This window comes from Leucopleurus acutus (assembly GCF_964270905.1).
Source record: "Leucopleurus acutus genome assembly, chromosome: 11".
NCBI classification, from domain to species: domain Eukaryota; kingdom Metazoa; phylum Chordata; class Mammalia; order Artiodactyla; family Delphinidae; genus Leucopleurus; species Leucopleurus acutus.
In genome coordinates, this window is record NC_139152.1 from 90,440,122 (window position 1) to 90,466,190 (window position 26,069).

Below are 26,069 nucleotides of genomic sequence, written 5' to 3' on the forward strand. Positions count from 1 at the left end.
GGTAAGCTAGGATAAAGTGAGAGAGTGGCATGGACATATATACTCTACCAAATGTAAAACAGCTAGTGGGAAGCAGCCACATAGCACAGGGAGATCAGCTTGGTGCTTTGTGACCACCTAGAGGGGTGGGATAGGGAGGGTGGGAGGGAGACCCAAGGTGGAGGGGATATGGGAATATATGTATACATATAGCTGATTCACTTTTTTATACAGTAGAAACTAACACACCATTGTAAAGCAATTATACTCCAATAAAGATGTTTAAAAAAAAAAAAAAAGTTACCGTGAGCCCGACCGGGGTCAGCAAGTGAGGTAAGCAAAGACCAAGGGCTCTTTCTTCTCAATTCAGCTCTGAGCACGGGACAACCAGGGAGGGCAGGGACCATGACAAAGTGATTCATCCACACACTGGGCAAAGGAACAGCTACTACTCAGCTCCAGCCAATGGGTGCTATCATGAAATGAGGGTCCAGTTTGCTAGATATTTCCATTTTATTAAGAAAAGCCAGATATCATGATTTTTATGTGCAATCTCCAAATTTTTAACTGTTAATAATGAATTCAAAAATGGTAAAGGCAGTTGGCAGGCCAAACCCAACACACGTGCAGGCCAGAGGCAGCCTATTACCGCTTAACAAGCAATAAACAGATATTGCTATTGCTTCCATGACAGTTATAGTTTAAATAGTACATAGCCTTTTCATGTTTTCCTATTCCTACAATACAGTAAAAGTTTTCTTTGTTTTCCAGGCACCACGGCTTTATGAAGATGTTTACTGACTAATGCAGATGGGAATGTTTATCCGATGTGGTTTGGTGTCCATATTATGAAATAATATCATTTTAATATTAATTGGAGCTATGTCATTGCCAGACTTCTGGTAGGAATACTGGTCTTGTTTCAAATTGATGAAAACGCTCTTTCAGAATTAGGGTTTTATGGGCAAATTTCTGATCTTGCAGTCAGAGCTGTTATCAGAACCTCACAGGGGGAATACATGTCCAAATGGTGAGGTATAGAAGGAAGAAAAAATGGAAATGTGGTTACACGGAAATGTTAAACATCTATCTCCAAAGAGAAGTCCCATGCTTAAAAAGCATTTGAATTTCAAAGTTAAACAGTGACATAGATTCTTAAATCCCAAAGGTTAATAAAATCCGTCTCGTCTGAAAAGAATGCAAGACCCACACCAGCTCTTCAAATTCAGGTACTTATTCAAGACCTGCAGAGGTTAAAAAATAAATAAAACACAAACAGGAAAGTAAACAAATCATAAATGAAAAACTGGATGAAACGTCACAAAGTGAACACACCTGTATAATCACACAGGGTAAAAAGTAAATTCAGTTACTGCCGGCACCCCAAAGTCTTCTTTTTGTCCTGTCCCAGTCTCACCTCCACCCCTAGATTACTGTTTGCCCATATAATTCAAATCATACAGTATTTATTCTTTTGTGTCTGTCTTCTTTTGTGCAGTATTATCTGTGAGTAGATTTTCATGGCTCTGCTGTACTTCATATATATATGAATATATATGCCACTATTTATGTGTTTATTTTCACTGTGGACAGGCTTTCGCACACACAGATGTGAACGTGCTCTTAACACGTCTTTTGTGCTAATGCAGACACATTTCTCTCTGGTAGATGGCTGGGGACAGAACTGATATGTTGGGCTGATAACACCAAAGAGTGGTCCAGGTAGTTACACAAGTGGCTCTCATTTACTTAAAATTAACAGACCTCCTTAACCATCAACAGGTTGATGAAATCCCCCTCCATTTGTTAAATTGGTATCTGAAACTAAAAAGTAAATGAGATCACTTTCAGACCAGAACCCCCAAAGAGCAGAAGTTCTGGGCCTTTCATTTCAGAAAACCTTAACCTATCACTGGTTACCGATGAAGCACCTATTATAGGCAATGTATTATAATCCAAAATTGTTTGAACGGGCAAACATGTCTGAATACAATGCCTTTTTCATGAGCGCTAAGTCCTGCTAGGTATTCATGTATCAAATCAAAATTATTGAAGCCAAAACTCCTGGAGCAGGATAAGATGTCCATATGAGAAAGTAGATGGTACAACACCACTTTACTTTGTCTCTAAAGAACAATAACAAGATGGAGGGGATGCAGGAGCATAGGACTGGGGGGGAGGGGTGTGGAGGGCCTAATAATGGTTCCCCAAGTATGCCCACAACCTAATCCCCACAACCTGTGACTATGTTACCTTACCTGGCCAAAGGGACTTGGCAGGTGTGATTAAATTAATGATTTTGAGATGGGACAATTATCCTGGATTATCCAGATAGGCTCAAAGTAATCACAAGGGTCCTTGTAAGAGGGAGGCAGGAAGGTCACAATCAGAGAAGGAGATGTGACCACAGAGGCAGAGATCACAGTCAGAAAGAGTAATTTGAAGATGCTACTCTTCTGGCCTTAGAGATGGGGGAAGGGGCCACAAGCCGAGGAAAACGGCAGCCTTTAGAAGATGAAAAAGGCCGGGAGATGAATTCTCTCCTGGGGCTCCAGGAGAAACCAGCCCTGGCAGCACCTTGGCTTTAGCCCAATGAGACTCATTTTAGGTTCCTGACTTCTGAAACTGTTAAGATAATAAATTTGTGCTTTTTAAAGTCACTACATTTGTGGTAATTGGCTCCAGCAGCCACTGGAAACTAATACAAGGTAGCTGCTGGGATTAGTGGAAACCAGTTTTCCTGACTCCTGGTCTAAGACTCTTGCCATGAGCTCTTCCAGGAGATGCAGCCAACTGACACATCAGGGTCATTTTCTGCACCCCAGCAGGATCACCGATATGATTTTAAGATCAAAAGCTGGGTGTAAGAAAAGTGGGGGTTACCTTAGCAACCAACTCACAACCAAATAAAATCATGATAGATTTCCCCTGCCCTCTCAGATTCCAAGACCTTGAAGAGATGCCTTTTCGCCCAAGGCAAGAACCGCAGACACACGCAGCCCCTGTGCCCTGTGGCGGGGCACCACTCGCAGAGTCTCACTTGCACATTCTCATCCGTTATAGGCTTTTGCTTAGGCCCGGCACTGATGGTATTAAGCACTGGCTAAGAAAGCCCTTCATTTCTGATTTAAAAAAAAAATCAGTATGACTTTTACATTACCCTTACCATCTCATTTCGCATTCAGCATCCTACGTTCTTATACCCCGTAACATCCTTCTATGGTAATATCCGTATTAAGTCAGGGCCATTGGCAGAAAGGCAAAATAGCTCGGCTGCCATCAAAGCTGCCACCAGCCTAGCCTCAGGGGCTAATGAAACCTCCAGCACATTATCCGCCAGCACCTTGCACGGTCTGAGTTCACAGACCTCCTGGCACCGTGTCTGGGCTGATGGACGGGGAGAGGGGATGCAGGGCTGGGAAATCAGTCAGGTTTGGTCAAGCCCGCATCTCCCCTACTCCTCTGTTCACGTGCCCCGTGATCCCCTGTGACGATAAAACAAAGAAAACGCTTTAACTTACAACGCTGGTTCTCACTGCAACTCTTCAAAATGGTCAGATGTCAGGACCTCACTTCTTCCTGTTGAAATTTATAGTGACGACTCTCAAGCCATTCATTTCAGGAGGAGTTTGTGTTGATAAGAAGCGCATGAACAGTGAAGAGGGTTCAGGAACGACAAAAGGCAGGTGCGGGCTGAAATCGACTAGGAATTAACATCCTATGCCTGTTCATGACACTGCTTTTAAATGTTCTGGACGTTGCAGCCTCTGAAGACATCTGCTTTTAAATAACACCCATACCCTCGCCGGCCCACCTCCCTGACCACAGGAAGCGTCTGCAAAGCGTCTGCGCAGCATCTGCGCAGAGCTGGTTATAAATGATGAGAGGGCAACGTGTGATCAATTTTCTGAACCACTGAAAAGCACCCTTTTCCACCTGCTGCTAACTCAATAGCAGCTGAACGCCATCTCCCTGATGGGCAGAAAAGAAAGAACCACACCCCACAAACAAAACTCTCATGCCCGTGAGAAAAGGCGATTCTGGCAGAAAATAACAGACATGCTCTAAATTCAAGTTGGAGGGGTGTTTAAGCAGAACTAGTCAAGTCCCAGAATTAACATCCCAACCAGAAGGCAGGTGAGGCTCCTGGCACCATATCCTGAGGTCTCAAAATCAGAGATGCCCAGAGCACCAAGAAGAGCCCTCGTCTACCACTGGCTCCCGCTGCCCTTAATAGCGGAACCCTTTCCAGCCAACATTTACTAAGAACCCGCCAGAGTGATGCTCAGGCTGTGGGAATGTGATGATGAGTAAAACAGACCCTTGTCTCAAGAATCTCACAGGCAAGTGGTTAGAAAGACACCAACAAGCAAAATATCCCTCGGTGAGTGTTGCCAGAGAAGTTTCCGTATAGGATCAGACATTAGAGGAAAATGACACTGAATATGGGCACTGAAGGTGCAGGGAGGAAGGGTTGTGGAAACAGAGAACTGTATCCTGGGCAGAAAGAGCAAAAATGAGCTAAGGGAGAAAGCCTGTGAAAGACCCCAGAGCCATGATAAGGAGTCTGGAGTTAATCCAGGAAGCAGTGAAGACAGCTGCCAGCGCTTAAAGACAGAAGAGTACACATTCCTTCGCTCATTCACTCATTCAACAAACAGTTCTCCTGGCACGTAGTAGGTGCTAGAGATGGAGGGATGGACAGAATGAACCACTTCCCTCCTGATGCCTGTAGTCAGTTGTGAAGACAGCAATTATAAAAACAAGAAAAACGAAGTGCCCTGAGTGTGAGGGAGGAGAAAGGATGAGAAGTCAGCAGGGAGCGGGGGCTGTGTCAGGACGGGGTAGCTGAGGAAGCCAGCGAATTAAGGGTGAGGGGCAATCATGTTTAAGCTGAGACAGGAGGATCTCAGTGAGGCAAAGACAGGAGGGGAAGGAACAACATGTGCGAAGTCCAGAGGACCGAGGGCAGTGCACACCAGCATCAAGGAAGTCTAGCGAGGCTGGATGGGGAATGCGAGGAGATGGGACCGGAGGGCAGACGAGGACGGCTGCCACGTCAGTCCTGATGCCAAAGGATGAACGCAGACAGCTGAGCCAGGGCATCAGAGGTGCTGAAAGGAAGGAAACAAGAGACACAGAGGCAAGAGGTCAAGATCAGATTCAACACGATATGGCGACCAAGCGATGGAGGGAATGAAGAAGGAAGAGAATGAAGGCTTAGAGCCTGGAGCATGGGTAGCTGGGGATGTTCATGGAGATGGCGGAAGAACAAAGGAGGGTGTGGGAAGAAATGAAGTCAGTAGCATTTAGGAACTTGGGGATTAAAGCACCAGCAAAAAAAATCCCCTGATTAGCATCCTCCACCAATGGTCAGTTGGCCTTTGACAAACAGCTCTGGGAAGGGGGATCTCAATGCTTTCCCAGACGGTGCACTCCAACGCCTGGCAAATGTGTCAGAACAGCCGTTCTTTCTTACACTGAGAAAGGTCCTGCTCCGCCGTAACTTTTATGCACTGATCCTGGATCCACACTCCCGAGCAAATCACAATAAGCCTATTCCCTCCTCCTGTCCTATTTCCCATTAATTGGAGAAGATTCTGCTCATTTCCAATTCATTCACACCCAATGCTTAGAATCATAAGCGTGTAGAATGTTAGTGCACCAACAGGTGAGCTTCATTTCTACAACGTCGTTTCAAGCAGGAAGAGGCAAAGAGAGAGGCATGATCACGCCCCAAATCACCAACTACTCTGGCTGAGTTGATTTCAGAGCCTGAGACCCTGACCCCAGCCAGTGCTCTCTCAATATATCGTGCTTCTGCGTGTAATCTGACTCCAGAGCCTTATGCTAAGAGCATCCACATCTCAGGGAGAGTTCTAGACTCTGCTCTCAGGAGATGATCCATTGAAATTAAACAGGGTTGAAAAATAAATACACCCACATAAAGCCTGAATAGCATTACCATGAATCCAGGCAGCTACTCTGTCCCTTATTTATGGCTCCACCTGCCTTGAACCAGAAAACTCAAGGGTATCAGTAAGTGGACTGAAAAGTTGTTATGTTTAACTACAGAGAAAAGGATGTCTCCGCAGGCTCTTTTGGAAGTGTACCGATGCCTGGGGCAGCCGGCAGGAACTCTGAGGAGGAAACCTTTGCCTCTGGATAAACACTCAGCCTCTTCTAGTCTCACGATTTCTGGGTCAGGACCGGTCAGGCAGATCACCCTGTGCAATTGCTCCTGACGCTCACACTTCTGTTTGCACACCTCTCATCCCTCCCTCCCAGGGCAGCTCGTCCCAGCAGTGGACAGAATGACCCTTATCACGATGAGCTTGACATCTGGCTCCCTGCCACGTCCCTCCATAGACTCAGGGGCCATCAGAGTAATAAGCCTGATCTCTTTCAGGTGACGGCCCTTTGACTGTTGGCTGAAGCTGATCCTGTACACCTGGAGCCTTTGCTTTTCTCCAAGGCAGCCCCATTTTTTCCACTATTTCGTATGAAACAAGGTTTGAGTTGACACGATCATTCACCTACATTCTCCTAAATGTGCTGACCTGTCTAGACTGTTCTTAAAGTGTAGCATCCAGAAATAAATGCAGTGGACTGGTGGACTAACTGGGCCCGGTAAAAGAAATCAGTGGATTAACTGATACCCGGTAAAAGAAATCCGTCACCTTCATCTTTCTAGCTAGAATGCTTCTGTTAATGTATCCACGTCATCCAGCCCCTACTTAATGCAATCTATCTGCCTGCCTAATAAAATCATTCAAAGTCAAGGAGCACAGTCCCTCTATGGGCCAGGGCTGGACCAGAGAGCGTGATGCTGTAAAGCGACCTTCAAGTCAACATCAGCCCATCATAAAGCACAGCCAGCTGTGAATTCTCCAGAACCCAGATCAACTCCTAGTTTCTCCTCTTTGGGGAACGGCACCATTTACCTTTGGGAGCCACCCCTCCCCAGTTTCCCTCCACATGCTTAAGGGAACTCTTCTCTACCCTGTGACCAGAAATAGGCACAGGGCTGCCCTCACTAGCCTCCCCCAACCACAGTGAATGCTCTCCAGACCACGAGTGACCAGAGGCAATCCAATCAGAGGTAATGCTGGAGAATTAGGGGGAGGAAGTCCTCCTTTTTCTACAAGGGACTGGTAAGGATAAGTTGTAAGCCAAAGCTTTCATTGGGTAGGAAAAGCTACTCCTGAAAGAAACCATAGCAGAGAAAAGTAGAGCAAAGGAAAGTAGAGAGACAGAGCTACAAAAATATCATTGGAGTCCCTGGATCCAACCCTGCCTGAAGCTAGCACTACCTTTCAACTTACTACTTTTATTAGTCCCCAAATTGCCTTTTTGCCAAAATTATTTGATGCTGGGTTTCTACCAATGAATGAAAAATCAAAATTGTACAATTTCCCTCACACACATCCAAAAACATCATGTGACACTTTGTCAGCACCCCCCTCGCCCCCCACCAAAGTCTACCCCCACCGAAGCCCAATCCACAACACGGTATTACAGCTCTCAAGTCCAATAATCCAGGCCACATCTTGCCTGGCTTTGGGCCCTTGGGGACATCACTGAAGCTGATCTTCCTTGCCCTCCTCATCTGTCCCCACCACATAGGATTATTGTGGAGGAAGAGTTAACAGGTGTCAAGTCCTTACGACAACGCCAGGCATGTAGAAATGCTCAAAATATTATGGTGTATATTGTTATCATCATTATTGCTATTGTTGTTATACTATTATTACTATAGTTATACTGGCAAAGTCAATGTTTTAGTGTATTAAACCCGTGCCAGTACCGATGCTCTTGGCCTTCTTTCACAGGGTCTCTTCCATCATCCCTGGAGAATGCTTCCTTCTACCTCTTCCAGTGCCAAAACCAACTCACCTTCGTCCCTCTGATCTCTTTGCCAAAAATCAACCATCCACTGCCATGCATAATCTATCTAGCTGCTTAGATGAAAGCTCTACTACTCCAGGGATGTCTGGGGCAGGAAAGGGACAGGGGTGTGGCCCTGGGCCCTTCCCTGCTATGCAGGCACAGAGTTCCACCTCGTTTATATTCAGCCTGGCGAACTCAGGGCACAGCTCAGGCAGTGAACTCCTAATTAAAAGGTAGCCTTGGGCTTCCCTGGTGGCGCAGCGGTTGAGAATCTGCCTGCTAATGCAGGGTACACGGGTTCGAGCCCTGGTCTGGGAGGATCCCACATGCCGCGGAGCAACTAGGCCCGTGAGCCACAGCTACTGAGCCTGCGCGTCTGGAGCCTGTGCTCCGCAACAAGAGACGCCGCGATAGTGAGAGGCCCGCGCACCGCGATGAAGAGTGGCCCCCGCTTGCTGCAACGAGAGAAAGCCCTCGCACGGAAACGAAGACCCAACACAGCAAAAATTAATTAATTAATTAATAAAAACTCCTACCCCCAACATCTTAAAAAAAAAAAAAAAGCTCATGCTCTTAAAAAAAAAAAAAAAAGGTAGCCTTGAGCTGTCGATAAAATTATGCATAAAGGACATGTTTAAAAAAACACAGTAGTGACTTCCTGGAGACAGATTTTCACTTGAGAGAGATATATATATTTTTAACTCAAGTGTTGGGGTAAATAAACAGAAAGTGTGCTCTTCAACACTGCCACTCCTTCCCTCCCCGAAGCTTAGAAAACCATCTTTGATACTCAGAACACTGCACTGCATTTGAAACTGCTGGCTGGAAGGATGTGAGACTCGTCTTTTCTGTGGATTTCGGGAACGCGGCAGGGATGAGCGTTTGTTATTTGTTTAGTGAAGGCGACTCCTTTGCTGAGCTCCTGTACTCAGCCGGTCAGCATCACTACTCATCTTCTGTACCCAGCCCGCCTGACAGCCTCAGTCACCCTCTCCCCCAGCACCCTGGGCTTGCCTTATCTTAACAGAGTATCACATACAGCAATGAACAGAGATCACATGTTAACCTGCCTCCTTCACTGCACTCCGAAGGTCCAGATGTTAATCACCGGATTCCCAGTACCTGGTTTAGCATAGATGTTAAGCAGTAGCAAAACGCTGAATGTGCAGATAAGTGAATGAATAGATGAAAGAATGAATGAAACATCTTACTCCACAAACAGCTAAGTAATCCCCCCAGGACCCAACCTTTTCCCCTTTATCGACACGGCGATCAGCCTGCACAGCTGCTATCTGACGCTTGTGTAACCTCCTCCACGCTGCTGCATCCAGGGGCGCCTTATTTTTGCTTCTGTATTTAGCTTTTCTCCTCCCATTACTAACGCCCTCTAATTCCCTCTGTAAACCTAGGCAAATCTTTTCCTGTGATCGGGCATCAAAATTCCATTGTTCTACAGAAGGAGAAGCTGGGATTAGAAGACTTGGAGGTTCTTCCCAGGACTCTGGGACAGCCAGGGTTCCTTCCTCCCTCCATCCCTATCCCTGTGGGAAAGCTTCCTTCTTACCTTCAAAGCTCCCAGCAAACAGGTAAAGCCAGGTGATGGCTGGGATGCAGAGCAGAGTCAACGAGGCAGCCAGGAATTTCCGTCTCCCTCTGCAGATTCCCAGCATCCTCTCGGAAGTGGCAATCCCTAATCCCAGCGCCGTTTCTCTGCCCGGAGCGTGGAGTCCTCGGCCTCCCTCATAATACTTTCTGAAAGAAAGAGCAAAGAGGGAAGGGCTGAGTTCTTAGCACTGTCAATGGATGCAAATTGCAAAAGAAATATCCTGCAGATCCTGAGACTGGTTCGACTCATCTACAATTTCCTGCTAACCTTTCATCCCAAGAGATGATGCAGCAGCCTTGCAGTCTACCCAAACTGAGAGAGCTCTCTACAAAATAAACAAATGCAGGATGATGCAAACTATAACAGATCTCTGTCCCTCTCACATGCATACATGCACGCATATATTTTATAGTTTAGGTGAGTTTTGAAGCCTGGACTAAACACTTATTAAAAAGAGCACCTAGTTAGCATCTTATATGTACCAAGCACTAACCAGGTACTGTGTTTTCAAAAGTGACCAGAGTAGGGTTGGCTTTAAAGAACACTGTCTAACAAGAAAGACCAACACAAAACATCCACAGGAACCCCAAGAATGTGATGACAGAGATTTGCACAGACCTCTATGGGAGGACAGATGAAAGTACCGACCCATCCATGTTTAGTCAAGAGGGCAAAACAGCTCCCCGTGTTCCCGGCAGAGAGAACTGCGGAAGGCAGGCAAGGCTAACAGACGACACACTCAAGGGAAAGGAGACCGGAGAGGCCCCAACGTCATGGGCGGGAGGCTACATCTCAATCACAGGGGAAAACCTAGAAACACTCCACAAGGACTGTCTTAATAGCTTCCACCCTTTCACAGAAGATTGCCAGAAAAGCATGAAACATTTCAAACATGCAGAGACCGGAGGGGAGCAGACAGACAAGCTACAACCAGCCTGCAGAGGGACAATCGTGGACCACACAGAAGGCTGGCTGAGACAGGTTCAAAGAAGACACAGAAGGTCAATCCAGACCGAGCAGAGGGCGAATGATCTTTCATCTGAGTACCTGACCAGGAAGGCATGTGACTTACAAAAAAATTTAAAAACCAACAGACCATACAATCTCATGTCCTCACAGCTCCCAACACAGACATCACAGTGGCTGGAGGTGGAGAGAAAAGTCCACGTGGAGCCCCCTTCGCAGAGCAGAGCTGCCACGGCAGGCAGTTATAAAAGGCTGCAGATTCCCGAGGAAGCGACAACCACCAAAGACCTGGTTTAAATGTCCCCTTGAATGTGTCCTTCCCTCTGCCATAACCCTTAAACCCTATGTGACAATGGTCTGGTTTAAGTGTCTTCCTTCCTCACCAGCCTTGGTGTTTCGAGAAGGTAGGTGCCCCGTCTGACTCACCTTGTATTCACTGACACTTAGCCGACCGCCTGTCACCTGCAGGGCCTGATAATTGTCTGTCGAACAAATAAACGGAATCAGATTCTAACCAAAGGCGACCCTCTCAAGCTTCAGGAATCTGTGTTCGGCAACTTGCCGGCAATAAACACCCAACAGAGCCAACCTCAGCTGTCAAGGCTAAGCTTTCTTCTGTGACCACTCTGACGGGATTTTCTAAATGACCCTCTTTGGAAATAGATCAAAGACCACAGGGCTGGAGGGTGTGGACCAGAAAGTAAAACCCGAAAAAGCAAAATCCCTTTAAACAAAGAATGTGGACTTGAAAAGTCCCCCCCTAGGGAAGTTTTCCGTTCTGAAGTTAGGGAAACAAACCCTACACACAAACTCCGCTAGTCACTAAGAATGAGAAGCACAGCAATGCTGGTGATCTCTCAGGAAGAGGCAGTGCTGTGAGGAGAGGCTGTGCATTTAGAAAGATCTGGATGCAAATCCAGATACCACACTTGACTAGCTGTGACCTTGGCAAGGCCCCCGTCTCTGGGGAAGCTTCATTTTGTCTATCTATAACATAAGCGCTGCCCTCTGTAGTGGGGGATGGTATGAGCCTTAAATGAGAGAGCCCTAGAATAAGCGACTAGCAAAGATGATCAAGCACAGGCAGACGTGACCCCACCGCCCTTCCAGAACACCAAAGAGCAGCCTTACTTACATTTTTTCATCTCTCGCCATTCCCACCCTCCCCGGCCCCAAAAGGGTTTGGTAGAAAATAGATTTAAACAAAAAGGTCTTGACTGACAAGGCACATGGGTATTTTAAACCTGAACGACCCACCTATTTAATCCTCCTTCGGGTGGTAGGTACCATTACACTAAAATCACTTTTTTTTTTTCACAGTTCACTTAATTATGGTAAAGGCAACTAGCAGCAAGTAGCACTTATTATGCATCAAGCACCTTCCAGTGTTTTTTTACTTCTTTGATTCTCAAACTAGCCTATGAGGTAGGTGCTATTTTTTCCTCCCCATTTTATAGATGAGAAAACCAAGACCCAGAAAGATGGATTAACTGACCAAAGGTTACACACACCTAGTGCAGAGACACCTCAGGCTCTGCTCTCCTTAAGTATTTCATTCTAACAGCTTTGCCAGGGGGGCATTTTCCTTCTGTTGGAAACTAAAGCCATCATACTGAATCTAATTATTTTCTTTCCCAGGGTCAAACGTATCAACACTGTTTGCTCCCATTCCAAAAAAAAAAAAAAACTGCAATAGACAGAAATATAATTGGAAAAGCTATAGAAGAATTTATAATTTAGAGGAAAGTAGGAACATATATGGACCGGAACTCAAGTGGCATTACTATTTAAATAATACTTTTTAAGATGCTTTACAACACACAGCAGAAGCAAGAAGAACTACAATCCTGCAGCCTGTGGAACAAAAACCACATTCACAGAAAGACAGACAAGATGAAAAGGCAGAAGGCTGTGTACCAGATGAAGGAACAAGAGAAAACCCCAGAAAAACAATTAAATGAAGTGGAGATGGGCAACCTTCCAGAAAAAGAATTCAGAATAATGATAGTGAAGATGATCCAGGACCTCGGAAAAAGAATGGAGGCAAAGATCAAAAGGATGCAAGAAATGTTTAACAAAGACCTAGAAGAATTAAAGAACAAACAAACAGAGACCAACAATATAATAACTGAAATGAAAAATACACTAGAAGGAATCAATAGCAGAATAACTGAGGCAGAAGAACGGATAAGTGAGCTGGAAGACAGAATGGTGGAATTCACTTCTGTGGAACAAAAAAAAGAAAAAAGAATGAAAAGAAATGAAGACAGCCTAAGAGACCTCTGGGACAACATTAAATGCAACAATATTCACATTATAGGGGTCCCAGAAGGAGAAGAGAGAGAGAAAGGACCAGAGAAAATATTTGAAGAGACTACAGTCGAAAACTTCCCTAACATGGGAAAACGAAATAGCCACCCAAGTCCAGGAAGCACAGAGAGTCCCATACAGAACAAGCCCAAGGAGAAACACGCTGAGACACACAGTAATCAAACTGGCAAAAATTAAAGACAAAAAAAAATTATTGAAAGCAGCAAGGGAAAAACGACAAATAACACACAAGGAAACTCGCATAAGGTTAACAGCTGATTTCTCAGCAGAAACTCTACAAGCCAGAAGGGAGAGACATGATATACTTAAAGTGATGAAAAGGAAGAACCTACAACCAAGATTACTCTACCCAGCAAGGATCTCATTCAGATTCAATGGAGAAATCAAAAGCTTTACAAACAAGCAAAGGTAAGAGAATTCAGCACCACCAAACCAGCTCTACAGCAAATGCTAAAGAACTTCTCTAAGTGGGAAACACAAGAGAAGAAAAGGACCTACAAAAACAAACCCCAAACAATTAAGAAAATGGTCATAGGAACATGCATATCGATAATTACCTTAAACATGAATGGATTAAATGCTCCAACCAAAAGACACAGGCTTGCTGAATGGATACAAACACAAGACCCATATATATGCTGTCTACAAGAGACCCACTTCAGACCTAGGACACATTCAGACTGAAAGTGAGGGGACAGAAAAAAGTATTTCATGAAAATAGAAATCAAAAGAAAGCTGGAGCACCGATACTCATATCACATAAAATAGGCTTTAAAATAAAGAATGTTGCAAGAGACAAGGAAGGACACTACATAATGATCAGGAGATCAATCCAAGAAGAAGATATAACAATTATAAATATACATGCACCCATCATAGGAGCACCTCACTACTATAAGGCAACTTGTTAACAGCTATAAAAGAGGAAATCGATAGTAACACAATAATAGTAGAGGACTTTAACACCTCACTTACATCAATGGACAGATCATCCAAAATAAAAATAAATAAGGAAACAGAAGCTTTATATGACACAATAGACTAGATAGATTAATTGCTATTTACAGGACATTCCATCCAAAAACAGCAGATTACACTTCTCAAGTGCACACGGAACATTCTCCAGGATAGATCACATCTTGGGTCACAAATCAAGCCTCAGTAAATTTTAGAAAATTGAAATCATATCAAGCATCTTTTCCGACCACAACGCTATGACATTAGAAATCAATTACAGGGGAAAAAACGTAAAAAATACAAACACAAGAAGGCGAAACAATACATTACTAAATAACCACGAGACCACTGAAGAAATCAAAGAGGAAATCAAAAAATACCTAGAGACAAATGACAATGAAAACACGACAATCCAAAACCTATGGGAAGCAGCAAAAGCATTTCTAAGAGGGAAGTTTATAGCTATACAAGCCTACCTCAAGAAACAACAAAAACCTCAAATAAACAATCTAACCTTACACCTAAAGGAACTAGAGAAAGAAGAACTAACAAAACCCAAAGTTAGTAGTAGGAAAGAAATCATAAAGATCAAAGCAGAAATAAAATAGAAACAAAGAAAACAATACCAAAGATCAATAAAACTAAAAGCTGATTCTTTGAGAAGATAAACAAAATTGAAAAACCATCAGCCAGACTCATCAAGAAAAAGAGGCAGAGGACTCAAATCAATAAAATTAGAAATGAAAAAGGAGAAGTTACAACAGACACAGCAGAAATACAAAGCATCCTAAGAGACTACTACAAGCACACTATGCCAATAAAATGGACAACCTGGAAGAAATGGACAAATTCTTAGAAAGGTATAACCTTCCAAGACTGAACCTGGAAGAAGTAGAAAATATGAACAGACCAATCACAAGTTATGAAATTGAAACTAATTAAAAATCTTCCAAGAAACACAATTCCAGGACCAGATGGCTTCACAGGTGAATGCTATCAAACATTTAGAGAAGAGCTAACACCTATCCTTCTCAAACTCTTCCCAAAAATTGCAGAGGAAGGAACACTCCTGCACTCATTCTATGAGGCCACCATCACCCTGATACCATAACCAGACAAAGATACTACACAAAAAGAAAATTACAGACCAATATCATTGATGAATATGGATGCAAAAATCCTCAACAAAATACTAGCAAACAGAATCCAACAACACATTAAAAGGATCATACACCACCATCAAGTGGTATTTATCCCAGGGATGCAAGGATTCTTCAATATACACAAATCAGTCAATGTGATACACCATATTAACAAATTGAAGAATAAAAACCATATGATCATCTCAATAGATGCAGAAAAAGGTTTTGACAAACTTCAACACCCATTTATGATAAAAACTCTCCAGAAAGTGGGCATCGAGAGAACCTACCTCAACATAATAAAGCCCATATACAACAAACCCACTTCAAACATCATTGTCACTGGTGAAAAACTGAAAGCATTTCCTCTAAGATCAGGAACAAGACAAGGATGTCCACTCTCACCACTATTATTCAACATAGTTTTGGAAGTCCTAGCCACAGCAATCAGAGAAGAAAAAGAAATAAAAGGAATACAAATTGGAAAAGAAGAAGTAAACTGTCACTGTTTGCAGATGACATACTATACATAGAGAATCCTAAAGACGCCACCAGAAAACTACTAGAGTTAATCAATGAACTTGGTAAAGTTGCAGGATACAAAATTAATGCACAGAAATCTCTTGCATTCCTATACACTAATGATGAAAAATCTGAAAGAGAAATTAAGGAAACACTCCCATTTGCCATTGCAAAAACAACAAAAAAAATATCTAGGAATAAACCTACCTAGGGAGACTAAAGACCTGTATGCAGAAAACTATATAAGATACTGATGAAAGAAATTAAAGATGATACCAACAGGTGAAGAGATATACCATGTTCTTGGATTGGACGTTATCAGTATTGTGAAAATGACTATACTACCCAAAGCAGTCTACAGATTCAATGCAATCCCTATCAAATTACCAATGGCATTTTTTATGGAACTAGAACAAAAAATCTTAAAATGTGTATGGAGACACAAAAGACCCCGAATAGCCAAAGCAGTCTTGAGGGAAAAAAACGGAGAGGGAGGAATGAGACTCCCTGACTTCAGACTATTCTACAAAGCTACAGTAATCAAGACAATATGGTACTGGCACAAAAACAGAAACACAGATCAATGGAACAAGATAGAAAGCCCAGAGATAAACCCACGCACCTATGGTCAACTGATCTATGACAAAGGAGACAAGGATATACAATGGAGAAAAGACAGTCTCTTCAATAAGTGGTGCTGGGAAAACTGGACAGCTACATGTAAAAGAATGAAATTAGAATACTCCCTAACATCATACACAAAAATAAACTGAAAGTGGATTCAAGACCTTAATGTAAGACAGGACACTATAAAACTCTTAGAGGAAAACATAGGTAGAACACTCTTTGACATAAATCACAGCAAGATCTTTTCTGATCCACCTTCTAGAGTAATGGAAATAAAAACAAAAATAAACAAATGGGGCCTAATGAAACTTCAAAGCTTTTGCACAGCAAAGGAAACCATAAACAAGACGAAAAGACAACCCTCAGAATGGGAGAAAATATTTGCAAGCAAATCAATGGACAAAGGATTAATCTCCAAAATATATAAACAGCTCATTCAGCCCGATATTAAAAAAACAAACAACCCAGTATAAAAATGGGTAGAAGACCTAAATAGACATTTCTCCAAAGAAGACATACAGATGGCCAAGAAACACATGAAAAGCTGCTCTGTATCACTAATTATTAGAGAAATGCAAATCAAAACTACAATGAGGTATCACCTCACACCAGATAGGTGTGAGGTGCTAGATAGGGTGTGGAGAAAAGGGAACCCTCTTGCACTGTTGGTGGGAATGTAAATTGATACAGCCACTATGGAGAACAGTATGGAGGTTCCTTAAAAAACTAAAAATTGAATTACCACATGATCCAGCAATCCCACTACTGGGCATATACCCAAAGAAAACCATAATTCAAAAAGACACATGCACCCCAATGTTCACTGCAGCAGTATTTACAATAGCCAGTTCATGGAAGCAACCTAAATGCCCATCGACAGATGAATGGATAAAGAAGATGTGGTACATATATACAATGGAATATTACTCAGCCATAAAAAGGAACGAAATTGGGTCATTTGTTGAGACATGGATGGATCTAGAGACTGTCATACAGAGTGAAGTAAGTCAGAAAGAGAAAAACAAATATCGTATATTAACGCATATATGTGGAACCTAGAAAAATGGTACAGATGAACCGGTTTGCAGGGCAGAAATAGAGACCCAGATGTAGAGAACAAACGTATGGACACCAAGCAGAGAAAGCGGCCGGGGGGTGGGGATGGTGGTGTGATTAATTGGGCAACTGGGATTGACATGTATACACTGATGTGTATAAAACTGATGACTAATAAGAACCTGCTGTATAAAAAAATAAATAAAATAAAATTCAAACTTTAAAAAAAAAAAGACTCTTTACAACACTTACTTTCCTCCTTTCCTCTCTCCATCTGCAGAAGTCAATTTCAACTGGCACAATTTGTACAACGTTTTAATACAGAGTCTAGGGTGGTTTGCCTTTTATGATAACACTGGCATCTGAAATTAAACCCAGCAGGTAAAAAATATTCCTTCATGAATCTGACTTTTAAATGACACCTCTGTGCACTAGAAACACATTTTAAAGAAAAATCTCAATTTATATCAGAAGTTCCTCCAGGAAGTTAGTATAGGAATCAACATAAGAAGAAGAAAGGAAGGAGGAAACTGGAGGTAGGCTGGAAATTACATCCCAACCATGTGCAAATGTTGATGCATTAACTAGAAAACCAGTCTCTAAACTGTTCTTGCCTGGGGAAAGGGAGAAGGCCTCACCTATTAATCCAGGTGTCTAAGAGCCATCTCTAAATGCCCCTCCCTCAAATCCAACATCCAATTCCTTAGCCAAGCTGGTCAATTTCTCCTCCTAAATATCTACTCCATCTGTCTTCTCCCATTTGTCTTAACCAATGAAATTCACATCTATGAAATATACTGTATGAGCCAGAAAAATTCCCATGAGCTGTTAAGCCACAAAAGGTAGGATTCAAAGTTGAACATAAAATGTGATTTCAAGTATCCTTCAATCCAATGTAATAAATTGTATATAAACATATAAATACCTACGTAGCTATAGATATGAAAGAGGTATAAGTGTTGAAAGTTATCTCTGGGTATAGCATATGGATAATTTCAATATACATGAACATATAATTTTCCTAAATATTATATAAATATAAGGAGTATGCATTCCTTTTATCATTTAAAAATATTTAAAAGCTTAAATCACTATGTCTTCTTGTTATAGTGCTTTCAATTCAAAACACCTCAGTGCAGACACTGTAGTATATACGTGTTACTTTTACCTTACATGCTAGGGGCAGTGAGTTAACATACGTAGGATCCTAGTTGGGATTATACCCTCGAGGGGTTGCTGGTTACCACCTGAAAGACCGCAGTCAGAGGCCCACATTCCAAACACTGCTGTGTTCAGCCATCTCTGATCAACACCAGAGGCTGTCTTTTTTTCTTTTATTTTTTTAATAGATCTTTATTGTAGTATAACTGCTTCACAATACTGTGTTAGTTTCTGTTGTTAAAAAAAAGAGACAACCAGAGGCTGTCTTTTAATTAGCATCATGGATGTTAGAAATGATTTTTCATGGGTGTTCAAGACGTGTGGATTGTCCAGAAACAATGTACATGAAGAGGGAATAAAAATCTAAGTAACCTCCAAAAACAAAGTCTAAGGAACACAATGGCCAAACCCATCAGAACCACTGAGGATCCCAAACTGATCCTAGGACAAGTAACAGACTTGGGCCACCGATTCTTCTAACTAAAAGAGTGGCTGAATCCTGAGAGTCATAACATTGTCACCCCTGTACTAAGAGGGCAAAGAGATTATAAAACAGGTCCTACAGCAGATAGAACCTCTGCCGATGTTAGCTTGGCTGTTATCATTATTTGTATTATTGCTGGTATGACAACCCCACCTCATGTCTATACCCAAGCCATCCCCTCACACATACCCCAACCGTCCTGCAATGTCCTTCCTCCTCTGCTGGACCTCAGGAGGAATTTCATGTCCTTACTGCTTCTGTGAAATCTTTCTGGCAAGTCCAGACCTAGAGGCATTCCTTCTCTTTGTTTCTAGACCCCAATAGGTGTCAAGAGCACATTCCTGATCACTTAATTGTTTTCTAACCATTTCCTGTTATCTCTCCACATCAGACCAAAACCCCCAAGGTCAAAGGATCCAGGTCTTCTACCAGCATTTAAGACAAAGGTTTACAGTAGCCATCTCAACCCAAAGTGTGGTCCCTGAACCAGCAGCCACTGGGCCCCACCCCAGCCCCAATGAATCAGAATCTGCATTTTAACAAGAGCCTAAGTGATTCGAGAGCACATTACTGTTTGAGAGGGCTGTACTCAAGCACTTAGTAAATAACTGGTCAATACCCAAAGCTCGCCTCTCCCCTCACCATACCCTGCAGGGACAAGCCAGTGCAGAAGGGAGCATCTGGACTTCTTCAATTGCATATTTACTACAACAGTTCTCTGACTGACGGAAGCAGAGTTTCTAGAAGGAAAAGTGCCTTTTTCTAATTAAAAACAAGCATCTTATGGACTAATGGTAGCTCTGATGACCCACCCTGACCTCCTGGCAAAAGCAATTCTTGCACATTTGAATAATAACGGAGCAACACCAACACCACCCACAGAGGCACCACCACACCCATTTTACAGAAGGGAAAATCGACACTAAAAGAGGTTAAGGACACTGATTTAGTTGTTGGAAACCCTGGGATTCAAATTCTAGTATTTTCTGAAAAAAAAAAACAGGAAAAGAGTTCTTTGCTACAGGACACAAAATTGATGACCAGTCTGAACCTCCCCAGTCAGAGCAGATACTTCAAAGGCGGGCACCTTGTCCATGCTGCCCACTGCTGCTTGTTTGTTGCCAGCACAGTCTCTGGCACACAAGGAGGTGATCAATAAATATGTATTGAGTGGGTCAAGGCCTGAATCTCTCAGTGAGAGCCAGCAGCCTCCCCGGATGTTCATTATCATACAAGCGCCTCCTGTCACACAACCTCCAGCCCACGCTTTCCTCCCAAGTCCAACGATGAAATCCTGTGGAACTTCCACTGTGTGACCCACACATCCCTCTTTATCCTCAACTACCCCTCACTTCATGCTACCTCCAGCTTTTAAGGGAATGCATAGCTGTCCCCTGGGCCACGGCTTTCCCGAGGGAAACGTCTTTCCACTACTCTCTCAAGGCAAACACACAACAACTGGAAAAAAAAAAATGCACACCCTAAAAGTTAAGAATTCTGTTTTATTCGGTGGACTTTCTGAGGACTTCAAACCCTGGAGGCAGCCTCTCAGTTTGCTCTGAACAGGTATGGGAGGAGCCAGGATATATAGGAGTTTTGCAACAAAAACCAGGTAGCTGGAACATCAGAAGGTCCCTGTTAATTAAAGAAAACCAGACATCTCAAGTTAATGAATTTAGCGCTTTTCTGTGTATGGGAAGATGCAAGAGTCTGGGCTCACTGAAATCCTTCCTTTGAAATGAATCTCAGCTATCCAGGGCCTGTTTCTTCCCATCCTGAGGCTCCTCAAAGTGCACCACTGAGGGCGGCTGCAGTGACCGAGGTGGCATTCTTAGTCCACAGACCTATGGACTAGGAAGTGGGTCTCCACCCTCCTGGCTTCCAGTTGTCGCTACCGAATCTTCTGCCCCTCCCTCGCAGGACGACCACCGTTCCTCCCAGGCACCACCATGGGCTCTCTGTCCCAGTCAGTCATTAAGCAAGTAAGTCCTGGTCACGCCTCTCATTCTTGGAAGACTTTACTTCTCACCACGCCTCTCCACTTTAATACCGTGATGCAAATAGCCAATTCACAATACCTGCCACTTCACATGGGCCAGGTTCACATTCTAGAACAACCTCCGAGATAGCGAATGTCAACATGAGTGGCCGCCCAGCCCCCTCTGGTCGCCTCCCCAGGCTGCCCTTACACAAATGCTTTGCTGTCTTCATGAACCTCGATCCACTGGCTTTCTTCATTACTATTCATCCAGGTCTAGATTTTCCCTATATTTTCACTTATTCGGCTCAGATGCCCTGGTTTATGATTATAACTTCCCTCTGCAAGGACTCACCTCCCTTGGCCCTCCTTTTTTCCAACCGTACTAGCCTGGAGAAATCTGATGCTTCAAATGAACGAACACAGCTATGCTTGTCCTCCACGGCTTTCCGTGGGAAGCCAAATGTTAGGGTATGAAATCATGGTCTCGGGCAGGCAGATTCGTTCCCTTTAATCATTTCCGGTTTCAAATGGGCGGTCACCTGCTCAGAAATGCTACTATTTTTTCTCTGGTAAACTCACTCTCTTATCCTCTGAGAATTTTTTGTTTTTGGCTGCATTGGGTCTTCGTTGCTGGGCGTGGGCTTTCTCTAGTTGCGGTGAGTGGTGGCTACTGTTCGTTGCGGTGCGAGGGCTTCTCATGGCAGTGGCTCCTCTTGTTGCGGAGCACAGGCTCTAGGTGCGTGGGCTTCAGTAGTTGTGGCATGCAGGCTCAGAAGCTGTGGCTCACGGGCTCTAGAGCGCAGGCTCAGTAGTTGTGGCACACGGACTTAGTTGCTCCATGGCATGTGGGATATTCCCGGATCAGGACTCGAACCCGTGTCCCCTGCATTGGCAGGCAGATTCTTAACCACTGAACCACCAGGGAAATCCCTGAGATATTTATTTCATATACGCCTTTTCTCGCCAAACCTCTTCTTTTCGGAATGGTAAATTCCAGGAGTGTTCCAGGAATCCGTTGGGGACGCGTCATTGTTTCTCTACCCAGGGGATATCCCCAATTCCAATGGCTTGTAAAACAATCTCTAGGCTGATGACTCCCACCTTTGTATCTCTAACCCTAGCCTCTCTTTGACCTCCAGATTGACATGTATCATGATCTTCCTCTACTGCACATGCCTCAGACTTCAACTCCCGATTTCCCTTCCAAACCCGTCCCTCTCTAGATCTTTCCCACCTCCATAAAGGGCGACATCATCTACTCCATCGCTCAGGCCAGATACCTGGGAGCCTTCTCAATGCCTCACTTACCCCTCTCATCTTGCCAAGTCCACGCATCCTCCCATCCTGCCATTTTCACCTTTAAAACATGTACTCTTTCCCATAACACACCCATTTCTCTCCAGTTTTCCTGCCACTATATGAATCAAAGCCACCATCATCTCCCATGTGTGTTTCCTGCAGCAACCTCCTAACTCTGATCATGCTTGAAATCATTCAATGTTTCCCTCAGCTCTCAAATCCTAAACTCTCTGCCACGCCGACAAAGACTTGCTTGGCTAACTTCTAACTATCTCTCGGGTCATGCTGCTGGCAAGTCTAGATCTGGCTGCATATCTTCAAGTCTAGATCTTGAAAGCTACCAACTCAGAGAGGTCTTGTTGGACACTCCTAGTCCTAAGTATCCTCCTCCCCAACCCACTTCACTTTGTCACACGCCCCAAGTGTTTCCTTCACAGGACTCATCAAATTTTGGAATTATCCAATTACTTGACTACTCGTTGAATGGCTGCCTCACCCACTAGATTGTCATCTCCACTTGGGCAAAGTCCATGACTGCTTTATAATCAAGGCGTACCCAGGCACATAGGAGGCATTCCTTAAATGAACAGATGAAGGTTCTGGGAGAGCCTCGGCAAACAGGCACCTTGCTGTCACTTGTGTTGTTCCCAAAGCCATTTTAAACAAAAGTCTGCCAGCTAGCTGTCTGACTGTACACCATCTGTAATATGAGAAACAAAATCCACACTGCACCTCAAGTAGGTCCCTGCAGCAATGGTGTGCCCCTTAGAAACCCTCTGTTACGTCTGAGGTCCCTTGCAAAGTTCACTTCAGTAACTTTCTCTCCTTTCTCTGCCCCCGGAGGAAGAGCACACAAGAGGCATTGGACCTGGCGCATCCCTCCTAAAGGCCTCCCAGCAGTCTCTTCCTTCCTCCACCTCCTCCTGTGCACATCAGGCTCCAGAGCCTCTCCCTCCTGCAGATGAACCTGTGGCTTCGGCTGTCCAACTGGCACTCGTGATCTCTTTTTTCATTCGGAGAATGGCACTTGGCCTGGGAGGCACTGTTTAAAAACTGATCATGTGAACTGCAAGAGTAAGAACCACAGGCAATATGCTTTGAAACAAACACTAACAACGTGGGGTTCACTGTGTTTTAAGGTCTCGAAGGATCCATCCCCGCCAACTTACTTGGTCCTGATCCCGCTGGGAAGTCAAATTCTCCTGCTCCAGAAAAACAGGTCCTTTTACCTCGGAACCACTGTGATGGCCCAGATCAAGGGCAGAGGCCTCCCTAGGGTCACGAACCCAGTTTTCAACCACCCATTTCCCCAAAACTCTGCAGATACGACACACTACCTGCAGCCTGAGAGTTCTGCCGGTTTTGTTTCTAATTATGTTTTTTGTTTGTTTGTTTGCGGTACGCGGGCCTCTCACTGTTGTGGCCTCTCCTGTTGGGGAGCACAGGCTCCGGACGCGCAGGCTCAGCGGCCATGGCTCACGGGCCCAGTTGCTCCACGGCATGTGGGATCTTCCCGGACCGGGGCACGAACCCGCGGCCCCTGCATCGGCAGGCGGACTCTCAACCACTGCGCCACCAGGGAAGCCCTCTAATTATGCTTTAAAAAACAACCCCCAAGGCACAGCGGGAATTTCCCACGGACCTCACAGCATTTATAAGAGGACCGGGCGTCAGGACCTGGGCTTTGCACATAGGCTGTAGGATCTCAGAAAGTCATTCAATACCTCAGAACCTCCCATCTGTTTTTGTGAAGGCCCATGGCAATATCAAGCATTAAGGGTTGTCGCAAGGATCAAGGGAGATCAAATGAAACCCAAATACAATTACACAGCGACGTGAGATACGACAGTAGTATTAATAACATAAAAATGAATTTGTTGAATTTTAGCTGCTTGACCAATCAAATGCTAAAGACACCACAGACACTACTGCCTCCTTGCTGTGACATCCACAAAGCATGCAGAAGGGCATCTTAATCCATCTGGGCTGCTATAGCAAAAATGTCATCGATTGGGTGCCTTAAACAGCACACATTCATTTCTCACTGCTCTGGAGACTGGGAAGCCCAAGACCAAGGTGCTGGTAGATTCTGTGTCTGGTGAGGACCGTGTCTGGGTGCATCCTGGTTCACAGGTGGCCATCTTCTCCTTGTGTCCTCACATGGTGGAAAAGGTGAGGGAGCTCTCTGGGGTCTCTTTTATAAGGGCACTGATCCCATTCATGGGGGTTCTACCCTCATGACCTAATCACCTCCCAAAACCATCACACTGCGGGTTAGAATTCAATATACAGATTTTAGGGGGACACAGACATTCAGTCTATATAAAGGAGGAGAGGGAATTAATAAATATGACTGTGCCCTGGCCCAGCCTCAAGGTGGTACATATCAGCAAAGGGAGTACTATACAAAGGAAAGAGAATCCCAACATCTACCAGGAGGAAAAAAAGAAATGTGCTGAGCAATTATTCAATACGTTACTGCTCTTTATAAGGGGACAACTTCCGTTCTTTAAAAAGGGACTGCCCCATGAAACAAATTCTACTTCAGTACTTAGTACCAGGAAATGATTCTCCCATGAAGAACCAATATGCTTCCTTGGATAAGACAATAGCTACTCTTACAAAACTCATCCTGTTTTCCATACCTACTTTTAAAGAGGTAAAAGTAAATAAGAGGGCTTCCCTGGTGGCGCAGTGGTTGAGAGTCCGCCTGCCGATGCAGGGGACGCGGGTTCGTGCCCTGGTCCAGGAAGATCCCACATGCCGCGGAGCGGCTGGGCCCGTGGGCCATGGCCGCTGAGCCCTCGCGTCCGGAGCTTGTGCTCCGCAACGGGAGGAGCCATAACAATGAGAGGCCCGCGCACCGCAAAAAAAAAAAAAAAGTAAATAAGAGAAGTTAATTTTAATGATATATTTTGTTCAACTTAGCATGTCTAAAATATTAGCATTTTAACACATAGTCAATACAAAATATTAATGAGATATTTTACGCTCTTTTTCTCATTCTACATCATCAAAATCCAGAGGGTGCCTTGTATTAACAGCACATCTCCATTAGACCTAGCCACACTTCAGGTGCTGCAGAGCCATGATGCTGGACGGTACCAGTTTAAATATCTTCTAGGCCTTCACACCATCCTGTTTAGGGAAGTAAGTTTGGCTGCGGGCTTGACAATGGACTTGAGGCAGAGAACGCTGGTGGCTTTGCAGTAATACAGGCTGGATAAACAGCAACCTTGAGCGGGGTGGTGTCAGAACTAGAGAGAACTGGATTTAACCAGAGTTGGGAGCGCTCAGGAAAGAGGGCAACGTTCATTGGGCGACTAGGATGCCAGGCACCACACTGACACTTCGACACGGCCTGAGGTCACTCAGGCTTCACAACCAATCTGGGAGACTCCACTTTACAGGTAAAGGCACCGAGGCTCAAAAGGTTACGTAACTCAGTTCACACAGCTGGGAAGAGGGGCACTGGATTAACCCCAAGACTTCTGGCTTCAGACCCAATGTGCTTTCCTCAGGGAGGCATCAAAGGCCTCCTCGATGTGACTCCTGCCAACCTAGTCACTCCAGGCCCACCCGAGTCATACCTTCCAGTGCAGGACCACCAGGTGAAGGAAGGGCACCATGTCCTTCACACTTCCCTGCCTTTCCACTGCCGCCTCCTCTTGCTACTAGACTAACTTCTGCTTAGCAACATGGTAAGCCTCTAAAACATTGGTTCTCTATTAGGGATGATTTTGCCCTCCACACAGGGACATTTGGCAATGTCTAAGAGACATTTTTGATCATCAAGACTAGAGAGAATGGGGTACTGCTAGCATCTCGTGAGTTGAGGCCATGGATGCTACAAAGCATCTTACAAAGCACAGAACAGCCCCCAAACATACAGTTATCTAGCCCAAAAAAACAACAGGGCTGAGGCTGGGAAACCATGGTCTAAGGCACCGCTTCTTCAGGGGGGACCCATCCATCCCTCATTAAAGGGCTCAGAGCATGTTTCCAGGGGGAACATGCCAGGAAGAACTACAAATTCACCGTGGCCATCTTCTCCTCCAAAATCGTCTC

At 44.3% G+C, this 26,069-nt stretch overlaps 1 protein-coding gene across 1 annotated transcript in view; it reads right to left on the bottom strand.

Moving 5' to 3' along the window:
- LARGE1 (LARGE xylosyl- and glucuronyltransferase 1) overlaps nucleotides 1–26,069 on the bottom strand; it is a gene marked incomplete at its 3' end in the record, with an annotated part of 588,892 nt that overhangs the window by 429,113 nt on the left and 133,710 nt on the right. The window contains exon 2 of the mRNA XM_082850531.1: nucleotides 9,434–9,621. Coding sequence (XP_082706657.1) covers nucleotides 9,434–9,539 — 106 coding nt within the window. The 5' untranslated portion in view covers nucleotides 9,540–9,621. The remainder of the gene's footprint in view (nucleotides 1–9,433; nucleotides 9,622–26,069) is intronic.